We start from the raw sequence: 15,107 nt of genomic DNA on the forward strand, positions 1-15,107 counted from the left end.
AAGAAAGTTAACTCCACCCCAGCCAAAGCAGCAGAGCTTTCTATCTGGTTGCATGAGTACTTCACCTCTGCACACACTGAGCACACAAGCTGATACGTACTTGGATAAATCCATGATGTCAATGTGTCTCAGCCTCCAGCAGCGTTGACAATGCTGTGCCTCTGCTTTGTGAGGTGTTCTTTGCAGTGGAAGTAGAGAAGCATGCCCACCAAGGAAGGATTCACCTACCTTGGCAGATTGGCACGGGAGAATCCCACTGGTACATGCCGTTCTGGTGCCGCCTGCACGTGGCATTGCTGTGGCCAATCATTCTGTACCCAGGTTTGCAGTAATAGCGAACTTTGCTGCCAGCAGGACCACCAGTTTTATTTACAATTCCACCATTCCTCAGGGTAGGGTTTAAGCTGCAATAAGGAGCTAAATGTCCAAAGAGGAACATAGTTAAAAACACATAAATTGCACTTCATGTGTAAAGTTCACATTCTTTTGTGGCATGTACAAACTTAATATAGCACTGAATCCTGTACAGGACTTCTGGAATTCTCAGTGAAGATACAGACTTGGTCAGATATATCATGAAGTTCACAATCATAACTGATAATCACAAACCAGTTTATGTTATTGAACATGAGGAATTTGCAATCAGGGAACATACAGATTGTTCAGTAAGTTCACTCACACTTAGAGTCTACTTCAAATTTGATAAATTTATGAAGTTATTCTTTGAGCTATGCGATACACAAACCCGGTGATGAGCAGTTTCGTGTTAAAAATCCATTGCATTTAGACATCAAAGTAAAAACGCAAACATTTTTTCAAATATGTTACCAATTTCTCTGACAAAAAACAATACAGTGTGACAATGCTAACCAGAATGTGTCTTGGGTGGACTGTGGTGTTGTTTCATTTTCTGGAGACAATTATCCAATAGAAGTTGGGGGTTTATTTCAAAAGTGCAGAACTACAGATTTAGGTATATATCTTTCAGTATAGAACCACAGAATCAACCAGGTTGGAAAAGACCTCCAAGATCATCAAGTCCAACCCTACCATGGTCACTAGCCCATGGCACTAAGTGCCACATCCAGTCTCAGCTTGGAAACCTCCAGGGATGGTGAATCCACCACCACATTGATGATTCCATAATTCTATGCCCAGGGAGGTGGTGCAGTCACCATCCCTGGAGGTGTTTCAGAGGTGTCTGATGTGGCACTGCAGGATCTGGGTTAGGGTTTAGTGGTTCCAGCAGTGACAGGTTAATGGTTGGACTGGATGATCTTTGAGGTCTCCTCCAACCTTGATGATTCTCTGAGAAGCCAACAAGAAGGTTACAGACAAGCAGTGTGTGTAGGCCTCATCCATGTAAAAGCCCTACTAAAACATAGTATTTTGTGCTGCAAAGGCAGCACAATATGAGTAGAAAAGGCTGTTCCTCAAACCAATTTATTACGTGTAATCTATAAATAGCATGAAGAGAAGAAAAGCATTTGAAGCAAACGATCTAAAATTCTGAAGGTGGATTTTTACTTTACAACTCTGGTAGATACAGGGAAGGAATATTCATGACTCCATACAATTCCCTTCTTAATCTAGAGTTTAGTAATTTTTAATCTGCTCTTTAAACAGAACTCCCTTTGGAGCCCAGGATGAAGCACACACAATGTCTTCTAGGATCAGGAACTGACTTATTAATGGAAGAACCACACACAAGGCAATGAATAATAAATCTCTGAAGACCTGAAGTGCAAGGAAATGCTTGAAGAAACTCAGGCTGAAAACTACAGCCACTGTCAGCTGAGGGAAAATGTTGAGCTTAAGCAGAAACCCATCCAGAGAGCTCATAAAATATTGCAGCTTTGCAGCAAGGCTTGAATAAAATGCCTTTTTTCCCCCAGGCAGTTTCTGAGAGGGGAATCTGTCCTGGAACCTCATGAGGCTCAGCTGAAATAGGTGTAATGACAGGAGTGCTCTCATCTAGGAATGACAGTGTTTTACCAAAAAATCTGATAAACTGCTAGGACTGTTCCAGTGACCTGAAAGAGCTTTATGGTTAGAGATTTAATTTACTTTTCCAAATGACATAGTAGCCACATTCTTTCAAGGCCTCTTAAATACCAATGTATTTTGCAAGGCAACAAACTGAACATTTTCAACTCACTTCTAATCACAACATCCATTTGTAACTTGCAACTGAATACTGAGAAGGTAATAACTGCCTGGCTAAATCACACATCACAAGTCAACTGATGTGTGGACAGCAACACAGATAAACACTTTGCATTTGCAGGAACATAGTCTTCCTTAGCAAAGCATAGTCTCTTAATAGCTGGAACACTTAAACATTTATGCTGAGGGTTATTAATTTTTTGCTGTTTGAGACACTGTCTAAGGGAGGTTAATTAAATAACACCCAATTATAAACTGATATTCTTTGAAACTGGATGTCATAGAATCACTGGGATTGGAAAAGACCTCCAAGATCATCGAGTCCAACCCTCCCGTGGTCACTAGCCCATGGCACTAAGTGCCACATCCAGTCTCAGCTTGAAAACCTCCAGGGATGGGGAATCCACCACCTCCCTGGGCAGCACATTCCAATGCCTGAGCACTCTCTCTGGAAAAAATCTCTTCCTAATCTCCAACCTAACCCTCCCCTGGCAGAGCTTGAGTCTGTGCCCTCTTGTCCTGCTGCTGGTTGCCTGGGAGAAGAGACCAACCCCCACCTGACTCCAACCTCCTGTCAGGGAGTTGCAGAGGGTGAGAAGGTCTCCCCTGAGCCTCCTCTTCTCCAGGCTGAACACCCCCAGCTCCCTCAGCCTCTCCTCATGCCACTTGTGCTCCAGTCCCTTCCCCAGCCTCGTTGCTCTGCTCTGGACCTGCTCCAGCCCCTCAATGTCCCTCCTGAGCTGAGGGCCCAGAACTGAGCACAGGATTCAAACTGTCCAAACCCCCCAGATGATTTTGTAGATCTCAGTCTTATATAATATGACATAATGATAATATGTTCATATATATAAATGTCAGTAATACGACATTTTCTCTAAAAATTTCTTTTAGCAAAGAACTTAATTTCCCAGCAGCATCTTTGATCAATAGTTAGATCTTAGTCTTAGAGAATATGACATAATGATAATATGTCCATGTATATAAACATCACTAATATGACATTTTCTCTTAAAATTTCTTTTAGCAAAGAACTTCATTTCCCAGCAGCATCTTTGATCAATAGTCCTAAAATTTCTATGAAGAAGATATTTAGAAGCATTCACAGAAAGAGTTGTAGGTTTGAACTTTATATAAATAAACAAACATTCCTTCAAATCCCAAATTGCCTTTGTCTACCTTTCTTAGATTTTATGTTGACAGATTAAAAGCCGCAACTTAGTCCACTGCTTCCTTCTAAATTTCCCTTTTGGATACTTACTTTTCTTCATCATCACATTACCAGGGAATCTTATGCCTCTGTGTTGCTGTTCTCTAAATATCCATAGTGGAACAGGATTACTATCATGCTCACTGTAACCACTCTCACTTTATAGGTAAGAAATCAGACTCTGGCTAAAGTAATTAGGTAAGGTCATAAAAGAAAACTAAGCACACCTCTTCTGATTACTAAACCATTTCCTGAATTAATGGACCATTCACTCCATATGTTACTTTTCTCTTTCTAATGGACATAAGCAAAATGGAGAACAAAATTCAACAAAGCAACAAAAAAGGGTCAGGCTGTCATTCTGCAAAGGCCTGTTCCCTCTTTAGTGATGCAATTGTGAATGTCTGCCCCTCCAGAAACTAAATATGTGACTAATTAACTTTCTATTTATAGGACAGAAGTTCTTACTGATGGCCCAACACTTAGAAATGATCCTGCATATTTCTCCTGTACTGTATAAACCTTGATTGTGACTTTCCTGCTCTATTTACTACAGCAAATTACCCCCAACATTTTTAGTAACCAGAGCAGAAATAATTATACAGCCTGATGAACTTCTTCATACTTGTCACTTCTAACCAGCTACTGGAAAATGCAGAGACCAACCAATCAATAGCCTTTGCTTCCAAATTGAGATAGAGTGGGAGTAAGAGCAGTTGTTTCACAGGTGGAAAGCTTAAAAATAACTTGGAATTAATGGTGAAGAATTGAGGTTCTTGCAATAAGAGACGAGGTTAAAGAGCAGAATAAAGGTTTGCTGGGTTAACCCTGGCTGGATGTCATCCTGAGCCCTGATGTGGAGGGAGCAGTTGGATGGGGCTCAGAGATCTTCTGGGGTAAAACACAATACAGAGCTCAACTTAACTCCTGACTCACTGGTACAGGAGGGTGGGAATGGGTGTTGCAGTGAGTTCATCACACGTTGTTTCTGCTTCTCCTTCCTCCCTGGAGGAACACTCCTCACATTCTCTCCCCACTCCAGCATGGGGTCCCTCCCATAGCAGACAGTCCTTCATGAGCCTCCCCAAGGTGAGTGCTTCCCACAGGCCACAGCTCTTCATGAACTGCTCCAGTGTGGTCCCTTCCATGGGTGCAGTCCTTCAGGAACAGACTGCTCCAGACCAGGTCCTCCACAGGGTCACAAATCCTGCCCAGAAATCTGCTCCAGTATGGACTCTTCTCTCTGTGGATCCACAGCCAGGAACCCTCTTGGGGGTTCTCATGGGGTCACAGCCTATTTCAGGCATCCACCTGCTTTGGCATAGAGTTCTCCAAGGGCTGCAGGTGAATATGCTCCACCATGGACCTCCATGGGCTGCAAGGGAATCTTTGTTCAGAGCCTACAGCACCTCTTCCCCCTCCTCCTTCCCTGACCTTGGTGTCTGCAGAATTGTCACTCCAACAAATTCTCACTCCTTTCTTCTGGCTGCTGCTGAGTGAGGACTTTTTGTCTTCCTAACTGTGTTATCACAGTGGCACTACCATTGTTGCTCATGGGCTTAACCATGACCACCAGCACATCTGTCTTGGAGCCAACTGGACATGGGGGAAACTTCTGGCAGCATCTCCCAGAAGCCACATCTGTAATCCCCCTGCTCCCAAAATGTGGCCACTTGAACCCAATGCATAAGGTAAAATAGAGATGGGGTTTTAATGCATATATCTACAGCTCTATTGGCAGGAAATTACAAATTAAGGCAAGTGGTGACTTAGCTATCTACTCTTGAATGACTACCCAAAAGCTAAACAAAAGCCTGCAAAGGTTACAGCAGCAATGCCAACTTGAAAAGTAGGGAGTGAAGTACCTGTCTGGTTCCCAGGTCCTCATGCCTCCAGCAGCTCTGCCCTGGCACTGTAGTGCCCTTTCATTCCTTCTACTGCTACTTAGACACCAGAATCATCTACCTCTTCTTTGTTATGCTTTTATCCTAGCTTGCTTGGGTAGGACTGTGCATGCAGGGTTACAAATTATTGAGGGAGAACAAAGCCAAGAACAATGTTCTTCAGGTGTCTTTCAAAGCAGTTTCAAAACTTTCATCTCTTACAGAGTGGGTTTCCTAGCCTGGGCTCAGCGAGTTCCACTTTCTGCACTCACAGATTTGGAACAGTCTGCACAGTTTGGGTGGAACCCAGCTGCACCAGGAAGTCAAGTTCAAGCACTACAAAAGCATGAAAAAAAAAAGTATTTCATCACACAAGACCTTTTCCTTGTATTTTTTTTTGCCTCCATTTCAGTGATTTTACCATACTCTATCCCTTTCAAAGAGAAAAGGGATTACTGCCCTAGAGCAGCAAAAAAATTTAACTGACACTTCCCCTCCTAGTTTGACTATGCTGTACAGATACTTCATAGATTAAGAAAGAGATCATGCAATATCTAGGTGTTAATGCAGCTAGGAAATGTATTACTGAGACTAAAATCATGCTAGTGCCTGTATATGTCAAAGCCCTGAAAAGAATCCCCCTCTGCTGTAATGCTACAGAGTTTTTTTCTACTGAGAGTTAGCAAAAAAGCCTTAAACCACAACATAGAAAATGTACTATTAGACAAACATCTTGCACAACTAAGGTTGCATGCAAAATAAAATATTAAGCATCCCCCTGAAAGCTTCTAGCACATTGTAACAGTGAATAAAATTCATATCTACAAGTGAAATCTAGTCGTGGTACAACTCCAGCTCACAAAATTCTGTGCACTGGCAAAGCTGCAGAAGAAAGGAAGGGTTAGGGGAGGGCAGGAATTCATTTCAATAGGGTCTTCATTAGGAGAAGCCTGCTGGCTCAGTCACAGCTGCCACAGTATCAATAGCCTTTTGGGGAGTTGGTATTTTTCCTGCTTTCATGATGTTGCTTTCCCTCATTAAGATTCAAATCCAATTGTTTATGCTGCCGCTCACTGTTACTCTTCTTTCATGCTGATTATTTCCATTGAACCCCATGTAAAATGTACAGAAGTTTAGAGAAAAATGAAGGCACTGACTGGTAGTGGAAAAAGCTAAACTGTTGTTTGTTCCTAAAACATAGCCATAAGGATTGCATAGCTCTCTCCAATCCCTTAATTTTATTATTAGTTGCAGCAAGTGTCATAATAATTGATGAATGAGGCATAATTAGCAATTAGACACATCACTTCTACACTTCTGCAAAATACTCTCTGTACATGCAAAGGTGTTAAAGAATTTCCCTCTCCTTAAAAATCAGTCTCCTTAATAATATGATACTTAAAAAGCAAATCCTTTAGAATAATAGAACCACCAAGGTTGGAGGAGATCTCTAAGATCATCCAGTCCAAGCATTAACCTGTCACTGCTGGAACCTCTAAACCCTAATCCCCATCATTCATGAAGAAACTCTACATCTAAACAAGATACTCAAACCCTCAGAGTACAGGACTGTTGTGTGTTAGCTAATGCACAAACTGATAACTAAGAGTAATGAGCTATGAGATTATAAGTTAATACACATCTACACCCAATGAGGTACCTACTCAAAGAGTCTTTGCTATCCAGCAGTTTGTCAGGTGAAGAAGTTGCAGCCTATGTTGCTTCTTGGTAGCTATTGACTTACTTTGTGTCAGTGATTTTTCTCTTAAATGCTTAACCTGCTAACCAGTAATTAGAATCACAGAATCATCAAGGTTGGAAGAGACTTCTATGATCATTGAGTTCAACCATGAACCTGTCACTGCTGGAACCCCCAAACCCTAACCCAGATCCTGCAGTGCCACATCAGACACCTCTGAAACACCTCCAGGGATGGTGACTGCACCACCTCCCTGGGCAATATCCCAGTGCTGAACACCACAACAGGCAAAACATTTCTCCTCACCCCCAATCTGACTCTGCCCTGGCTCAGCTCAAGGCCATTCCCTCTCTCCTCTCCCTCAGCCCTGGCAGGACACACATCCCACACCTCTCTCCAGCCCTGCTCCCTTCACTGCCACACATTTGAGGGCTAAGATGTGACAGATTCTCTTTGTCACACCTCAATTCATCTCTTAAGTCTTAAACTTGCTTTTTGACTATGAAAAACTAAATGAATCTCCAGTATGTTTGAAAACAACTTTCCTTTCCCCACCCCTGAATTTCAGTTTGTAGCAATATTCCTAAGGCTCCTTGCAAGGTGAAGATAATGCTTTTACTGACTTCTTTTTTCATGACTGCTCACAGTTCTTATAGTTCCTAAATCCCCAAAAGGATGATTATTATGCTCTGAGCTGAGCTCTGATCTTCTGTTTCAGTAGCAAGAGAAACTTTCCAAAGTTAGACAGTCAGAGCATGGATGGTGCAGAAAAGGAGTGAGCTTTGTGAAAACCATAAATGGCTTTAGCCTGACTCAGGAGGAGACAGTGGTGCTTGGTAAAATGTTCTGCTAAAACAGTCTTAGCATTTTTTTCTCTACTACATTTATATTGACAACGATTAGATGAAAAAATTAACACACACAACCTTTACATTGCTAATCAAGTCCAAACACAGAAAAAAACAAATGGTAATGACAGTAATTATCACCTTTCTCTCTCACAAACACTATTTGCATCATGTAAATGATCCCTAAGCCAAGTCTTTTAGTAGCAATGTGTCTGTAGATGCATGTGGAGAAACATCTTGAATAGGCTAAGGATCAATATGTGTACACAGAGTGTAATTCAGTACTGCAATAAGCTTTTTCTTATTTTATTTTGATCAATAAAGGAAACAATTTTGACACTATTTAGATACACAATTCCCATATTTTAATACCACCACAATACCAGATTTACACACAGCCTGTTCAAGAAAGGGATTTTCCCACCTCCTCCTCACTCTGCTTTTCCATGTATTTGAATGTGAAGAAAAGCACAGTAATGAGAGTTGTGAACTGCAACTCTAGGAAATTGTAAACCTCCTAATTGTGTACTGAATTGCAGGCTAAGTAGCACATAGCAATTCAGGATGAAAAACTCTCACTTCTGAGTGATTCTGTGTAAATCTAAGGGCTGTCCCTACCACTGCATGTCAAAGGCCTCACTCCAGGTCTGATGAGAGAAGAGATTAGGTGCAGAAAGAAGTGTTAATTGGAGAGTCCTCGAATTTTAGGGGTTGGGATGGAGCTGAGAGCTCATCCAGCCCCAAGCCCTGCCCTGGGCAGGGACACCTCCCAGCAGAGCAGGTTGCTCAAGGCTCATCCAACCTGGCTGTGAACACTGCCAGGGTTGGGGCAGCCACAGCCTCCCTGGGCACCCTGGCACAGGGTCTCACCACCACAACAGGGAAAACTTCTGCCTAAGATCTAATCTAAATTTCCCTCCTTCAATTTGTGCCCATTGCCCCTTGTCCTGTCCCTGCAGCTCCTAACCAAGTCCCTCTCTTCAGCTTCCCTGTTGGTTCCCTTTGAACAAGTATTGACCTGGAGATCTTTAGCAGACTGGGGAAAAAACAGAGACCAAGTTCTGTGCTGACCTTAAAGTTAAAATAGAACGATCACACATCCTTAATATGTATATTATGATAAATTATCTTCAGCGACACAGACATTATATTGCAAGTCTTGATTTGATGCTAACTAGTTGCCATGGTTTAAGCTCAGCTGGACAATAGTGTATGTAACCACCAAATAGAAGTGAAAGAAACCACTAATAGTCACCTGAGTAACGGATCTTGAATCCTTTCTTGCTGGTTGCATGATCAGTTGACCAGCGAAGATACAGCTGATTCATTCTGCTCGTGAAGTTCAGTTGCCCAGTATGATTTCCACTTAAAGCAACCAGTAAAGGACTTTGCCCAGAAGAACCTTCAGAGATTAACAAAGAAACTATTGAAGATTTAAAGTGCTATGAGTTGAAGGAATGTTTTCCATCCTGTTACTCAGCTGTGAATGTGAACACAAGGAAAGGATAGGGAATAACCTGACACAAACTCAGAGAAATAATCAACAGGTTTCTGTTTAAACTGTCCATCTGGTTTCAGGTTTTCACTAGAGGGCACAACATAAAATCAGACAGAAATAGAAAACAATTAGTGATTTTGCCATAAATACTGAAAAAAGTTAATGAATTCTTTTGAAACAATTCATTTCTGTTTGACACCATTACACTGAATGAGGTTATGTTTCCACTCCTTGTCCTTTTATATCTGTTATTTATTCAATCTCTTCTCTAGCTAGTGAGTGGTAGCAAACATACACAATGACCTAGGGAACACAGTAGCTATAACAAGCTCCATCACATGTAAGATCATCACAATTTCAGCACAGAATACACATATGTACAAGTGTTATGAATTTACATACTTCTTTAGGGCCCAGTTCTGCTCATTAGTGTATTTACTATACTTTCATTTTAGTGTAAAAAAAGATGGTAAATAGAGGATGCTGAAAATATATGTATTGCCACTAGACCTCTATCTTCAGCACAATAAAACCCTAGAAGCACAGATAATGATTTGGGGGCTAATTATATACTATAACAACATATGTGCAAGAGGAAAAAATTCTATATATCAACCCATCTCCAGCTGAAAGCTTTCTAAAACTTGAAATGGCATCTTTTACTCCATATGAAGGTTACTCTTTCTCCAGCAAAACCCTTTAATATTCTCACTATGCCTTTTGCTCCATGTTTTTCCAAGTTTGGGAATACCATGCTCAGCCAGCATTATCTTGGTCACAGTTGCTACTACAAATAAAGAGCTGCTTCATTCAATTTTTTGCTGAGTTGGAGCAGCTGCAGCCTGAGCAGCTCTTCTTGTGTTGCATGAAAATACCCAACTAAAACTGACTCAAATGACACCTAAAAAATGAATACAAATCTTGTCAGCCTTCTCTCCCTCCAATCCAATTAAAAAAAAAAAAGAACTATATTTTCTGAGTGGGACATTTCAGGTACAAAAGGGAAGCCACAACAAATTATAAACATTAAGACAACCTCCCAGTTCTTAGGAAGGGCAGTTTGGTCACTATAAAGGCAATTCTACAACTATATAAACATTGCTAAATGATTTTTAAGCAATAAATACCTGCACATAGTAAGAATAAATAAGCAGAGCTTTAGGTGTAGGTTGCCCAGGATGCTCTCATTAAAATGCTTGGTGACTTGTTCATCATATTAGGGAGTTAGTCTTTGATGATTGCAGTGTAGGATAAATGCTAGGCAATGCTAAGGTCAAATCCTCTTTTTGCTTGAAAAAATGACTTAGAACATGACATTTCACTTGATTTCTCTGTGCATCACTTTGTGTTTCATGAAGTCTAATACTCTTGGTACAGTTTAGAATGTATATGCCTTTTCACAAGTCTCAAACAAAGGGACTGAAAGAGTTACAAATAAAGATCTACTACATCCAACAAGGGGAAAATCCTTGTTCATGATCATGAGATTAATTTGCAGCACCACGTGCCATACCAAATCTTTTAGCCATTGGGAGAGCAGAGGATTGAGTCAATGTATTTCAGTTTGCTTTGCCTTTCCTGGAGGTGAGTTGCAGTTTCTGTGCCTTACCTTGCAGGCAGCTCCTCAGAAGGTGTTCAGGAAGCTCAGCAGCATCACTCAGGTGTCCTTAAGCCTGATATAGTTTTAGTTATTACTTCACAATTTGTCTGTGTAAGGAAATAAATGCTCAACTTCTGCTGTGGTGACCTGTCCCATGATGCTTTCCTGAATATTAAGTTGACATTTCCTTCTCATTTCAATGACAGATTTGTTGATGTTGTTGTTTATTTTAGGGAGAAAAGAGATTATTTGCTGTATTAAGTGGATGCTACTCAATGCAAGTAGCCTGAATGTAATGTCTTCAGGTTGAGATGTTCATGGTGTATGTGGCTTCTCTGGTTTAGAATCCAGATGGGATTTCCTAAGGATATGACTGGTAAGTGGGAGTAGCTAACAGGTTTATCCCTCCCAGTTCACCAGGGTGGTCACATTGACTGGAAGCCTATCCTGACTATCCTCCAGCTGCTGAAGCACCACAATGTACAGGGTAGTCAGGTAGGTGTGGGCAGTGCTGTGCTTTGCATTCCCAAGCTGCCTTAGAAAGCAATCAGAGACTTATGCCTAATTCCCTACAATTTGTCCTGCCAAACTTTAAACAGTGTCTGTGGAAAGTCTGATGATGTGTGTTTAGTGGTATAGATAAACCAGTGCAGTTTTACTAACCTAAATAATTATGAGCTGGTTTGGACCACACAAGGTCCCCCAACAGGACATATATTTGTTACAAAATGCAGCAGTGCATGGCAATGCCTAAGTTAGCTCTGAATGAGCTAGTCTGAGTTATAAGCATCACTGGAAGCAGGAGAGTCACATCAGCATTGCCTCCTGCCCCACCAAACTCATCGTGCTGAGATGGAGAACCAATCAGCCCAGCAAAGCACATTGCTAATGTGGCCACTGGGACACAAATCTCTCTCCAAGGCACTGAGATGTGCCATGTTTGAACATCAACTTGTTGAGATCCAGCTCAGGAATCTCTCCGTGGCACTGCAATTGAGAGGTTATAAATATGTTGTTATCTTTGTCACTTCAGGTTGCTGGCAGGTGGTAGAAAAAAATTGCTCTGTAGAGTTGCAGTAGAGATGAATTTGTAAGGACATGATTTCATGCCATGAAATGAAAAGGCTTAAAACCAGAAGAAATATATTAATTCTTCCCTCAGATCAACTGCTGATAATGTGGTTTCATTACATTTCAATATATAAGAAAGAAAACCAAAATAGGCATCAGGAACATTCAGTAGTTTCAAGACTTTTACAAAAGAAAACAGAGTGATCAGACCACTAGAAAAGTTCTAGGCATGGTACATATTGTCTTGATGTGCAGTAAAGAAGAGAGTGGAGAAAAACTCCTTCTTAACAGATTTTTGCAGAGTATTTTCTCCTCTAGCTTGACTTGGACCAACTTGTTATTCTAATGAAGTGTCACTTTTAAAGAAGCAAAAATATTGTGTTTTTTTCAGCACTGTTACCAAAAAATTGAAAAATAATTAATAATTTTAGACATTAAACACCTTTTACTTAAGAAAATTACTTAGAGCAAGAGATCTCAAAAGATATGACTTTTGAATATTTTCCATGTTATCAAACTCCCATAGTGAATATTAATCTTTTCTATCATAGCTATCATATATTCTTGCTTAATGAGGGAAGATATGATAACAGCTCCAAGTGAATAAAAATATACTTAAGAACAATCAGAGCCTAGTTATTCTCATCCACCAGTGAGAGCAGAACAAGTGATAATAAGCACAGAATTCAGTGGGAAATAAGAATTCAATAAGACTCTTTCAGAGGTATTACTATGAGCAACACTGGAAATAGAGTTTTTGTCATTTCTCTGCTCTGTGTCCCAGAACAGATGGTCAAACATCTCAACAGTGGCATATTCAAACAGTGAACAGCACTGTCTGCTGTGCTATGGAGGAAGCAAACTGAGTATGTAAACTTCACTTGGAGCACTAGACTCAAATCATTGGATTCATTTGGACAAGTGGAATTATAACCCCAAAATACAGAAACGACCCAGCACAAACCACTGTGTTAACTTCTCTTTTCAGGCACCTCCACACATTTCCCAGGAAACAGAAAACTCTGATATTCACAGAGATGCTGCAGTTGCTGCTGCTCCTCCTCTAACAACACCTAAGAACTTTTAAAAGCTTCTTTGTCTTGGATACATCTCTAAGCACTTCCATTGGCTAACAGACTTAGATTTAAGGCAAAAGCAACAGAAATACTGAACTATCAAGTTTCATCATTGGCTAACAGATTTAAGGCAAAAGTAACAGAAATACTGAACTATCAAGTTTCAGATACATCACTGCATTATGAAACAATCTGAAATCAAGGCCCACTTGACCTCATATTTGTCCTTTTGTGATTAGATAGGATTTAAATCTTACCATCAAATACCTCCAGCTCATCAAATTGCTTTTCACTTTGAAACATTTCTACAAAAATGGAGATGTTATATCCAGGCTCAACTTTAATAGTCCAAGAACATGTCTGAGAGTTGGGATAGGTGCCTGGATAACCTGGACTGAGGATCACTCCTGAGGATTCTGTACGGATTTCATTTGCTGGACATTGTGCTAAAAAGGACACAGAAAGAACAACAAGAACAGCAATGAAATAAAGTGCTTCCCTTCCATGAGATGCTTAAGGTTCAGTTAACAAATGAAAACATGTTAAAACCATATTCTAGATGTCAGGAACACTAAAGTTTCTCATAGCACAGGCAGAAACAGGATCAACTTTATAAAACCTGCATTTAGGAAACAGGATACAAACTGTATATCTGAAGAGCCTACAAGGGAACAGGAGAGGGACTCTGTGTTAGGAACTGCAGGGACAGGACAAGGGGCAATGGGTTCAGACTGAAGGAGGGGAAGTCTAGGTTGGATGGGAGAAAAATGTTATTTACTCTAAGGGTGGTGAGACCCTGTCCCAGGGTGCCCAGGGAGGCTGTGGCTGCCCCAACCCTGGCAGTGTTCACAGCCAGGTTGGATGAGCCTTGAGCAACCTGCTCTGCTGGGAGGTGTCCCTGCCCAGGGCAGGGCTTGGGGCTGGATGGTCTCCAAGCTCCATTCCATCCCTTAAATTCTATGAATCTCTGTTAATAAGGAGAGGAAAAAATCCCAGTTTACTCAGGTACGGGTGGTCATGTGGACAAATTCTTTAGAGCTGCATAAAATATGTTATGGAATCAATAAACTAACACAGTTTGTACTGTGAATCCTTGATTAATTCTTAAATCAAGGATGGAGAGAACCAGGGTAAGAGGAAGAAAGATAAACATAAAATAATTGTGCTTGCAGTATTCCCTCTTGTGCATATGAATTATAGAATCACAGAATCATATGAAAACATCTGCACTTCTTAGATATTACAGCAATAAATGCTATAGTTTCTTTTAAACACTGCCAAAACAGTGCCCAAAAATATGATGCTTTATGCAGGATACATACTAATGAGAAGCATATTATGCAAGCATTTATTTACCTTCACAAGATGGAGAAGATCCTTCAAACTGCAACTGTGTATTCAGTTTGCAGGTTAATATATCTTGGCCAACAAGGGTGAACCCAGGATGGCATCTGTACTTCACAAAATCTCCTGCAAAAAAAGCAGTGGGAAAAATAAGTTAAGCCCCAAAAATCCTTCAAATAGAAGTATATCAAAAAACTTAGGTGGAAGATGGACTTAGTTTGCTTAGGATTCAAGTGAAAATGGAAGAAAGAAAAAGAAATATTGGGGTTTTTACCTATTTCGAAGTCATCATCTTCTGTAAACAAATCTGCATGAGGAACTGTGGGTGGAGGTTGGCACTTCTTCAGCTGATAGGCTGCAAATGTAAGTGAAATAAAGATAAAATACTGCAGGGTTAAGAATTATTTCACAGAAAATTCATTGCAAAGTCACACTTCCCAAATTATCAAAGTCTCCATGAGCCTCATGGTCTCTGTTACAGCATTTTCTGAGTGAAATGTCCTGACATTCCATGGGGGTGGTGAGGCACTGGAGCAGGTTGCCCAGAGAAGCTGTGACCATCCTATGCCAGGGAATGCACAAGTCCAGGCTGCAAAAGATTTTGAGCAACCTGGTCGAGTGGAAGGTGTTCCTGCCCAGGGAGGTGGTGGATTCCCCATCCCCGGAGGTTTTCAAGCTGAGACTGGATGTGGCCCTTAGGGCCATGGTCCAGTGA

At 40.8% G+C, this 15,107-nt stretch overlaps 1 protein-coding gene across 1 annotated transcript in view; it reads right to left on the reverse strand.

Annotated features, from left to right (window-relative positions):
• Positions 1-228: 228 nt before the first annotated feature.
• LOC103802000 (CUB and sushi domain-containing protein 1-like) overlaps positions 229-15,107 on the reverse strand; it is a gene marked incomplete at both ends in the record, with an annotated part of 18,781 nt that continues 3,902 nt past the window's right edge. The window contains 5 exons of the mRNA XM_009074438.1: positions 229-417; positions 9,059-9,205; positions 13,306-13,494; positions 14,405-14,518; positions 14,667-14,747. Coding sequence (XP_009072686.1) covers positions 229-417; positions 9,059-9,205; positions 13,306-13,494; positions 14,405-14,518; positions 14,667-14,747 — 720 coding nt within the window. The remainder of the gene's footprint in view (positions 418-9,058; positions 9,206-13,305; positions 13,495-14,404; positions 14,519-14,666; positions 14,748-15,107) is intronic.

Source organism: Acanthisitta chloris, unplaced genomic scaffold (assembly GCF_000695815.1).
Source record: "Acanthisitta chloris isolate BGI_N310 unplaced genomic scaffold, ASM69581v1 scaffold12505, whole genome shotgun sequence".
Classification (NCBI taxonomy): Eukaryota; Metazoa; Chordata; class Aves; order Passeriformes; family Acanthisittidae; genus Acanthisitta; species Acanthisitta chloris.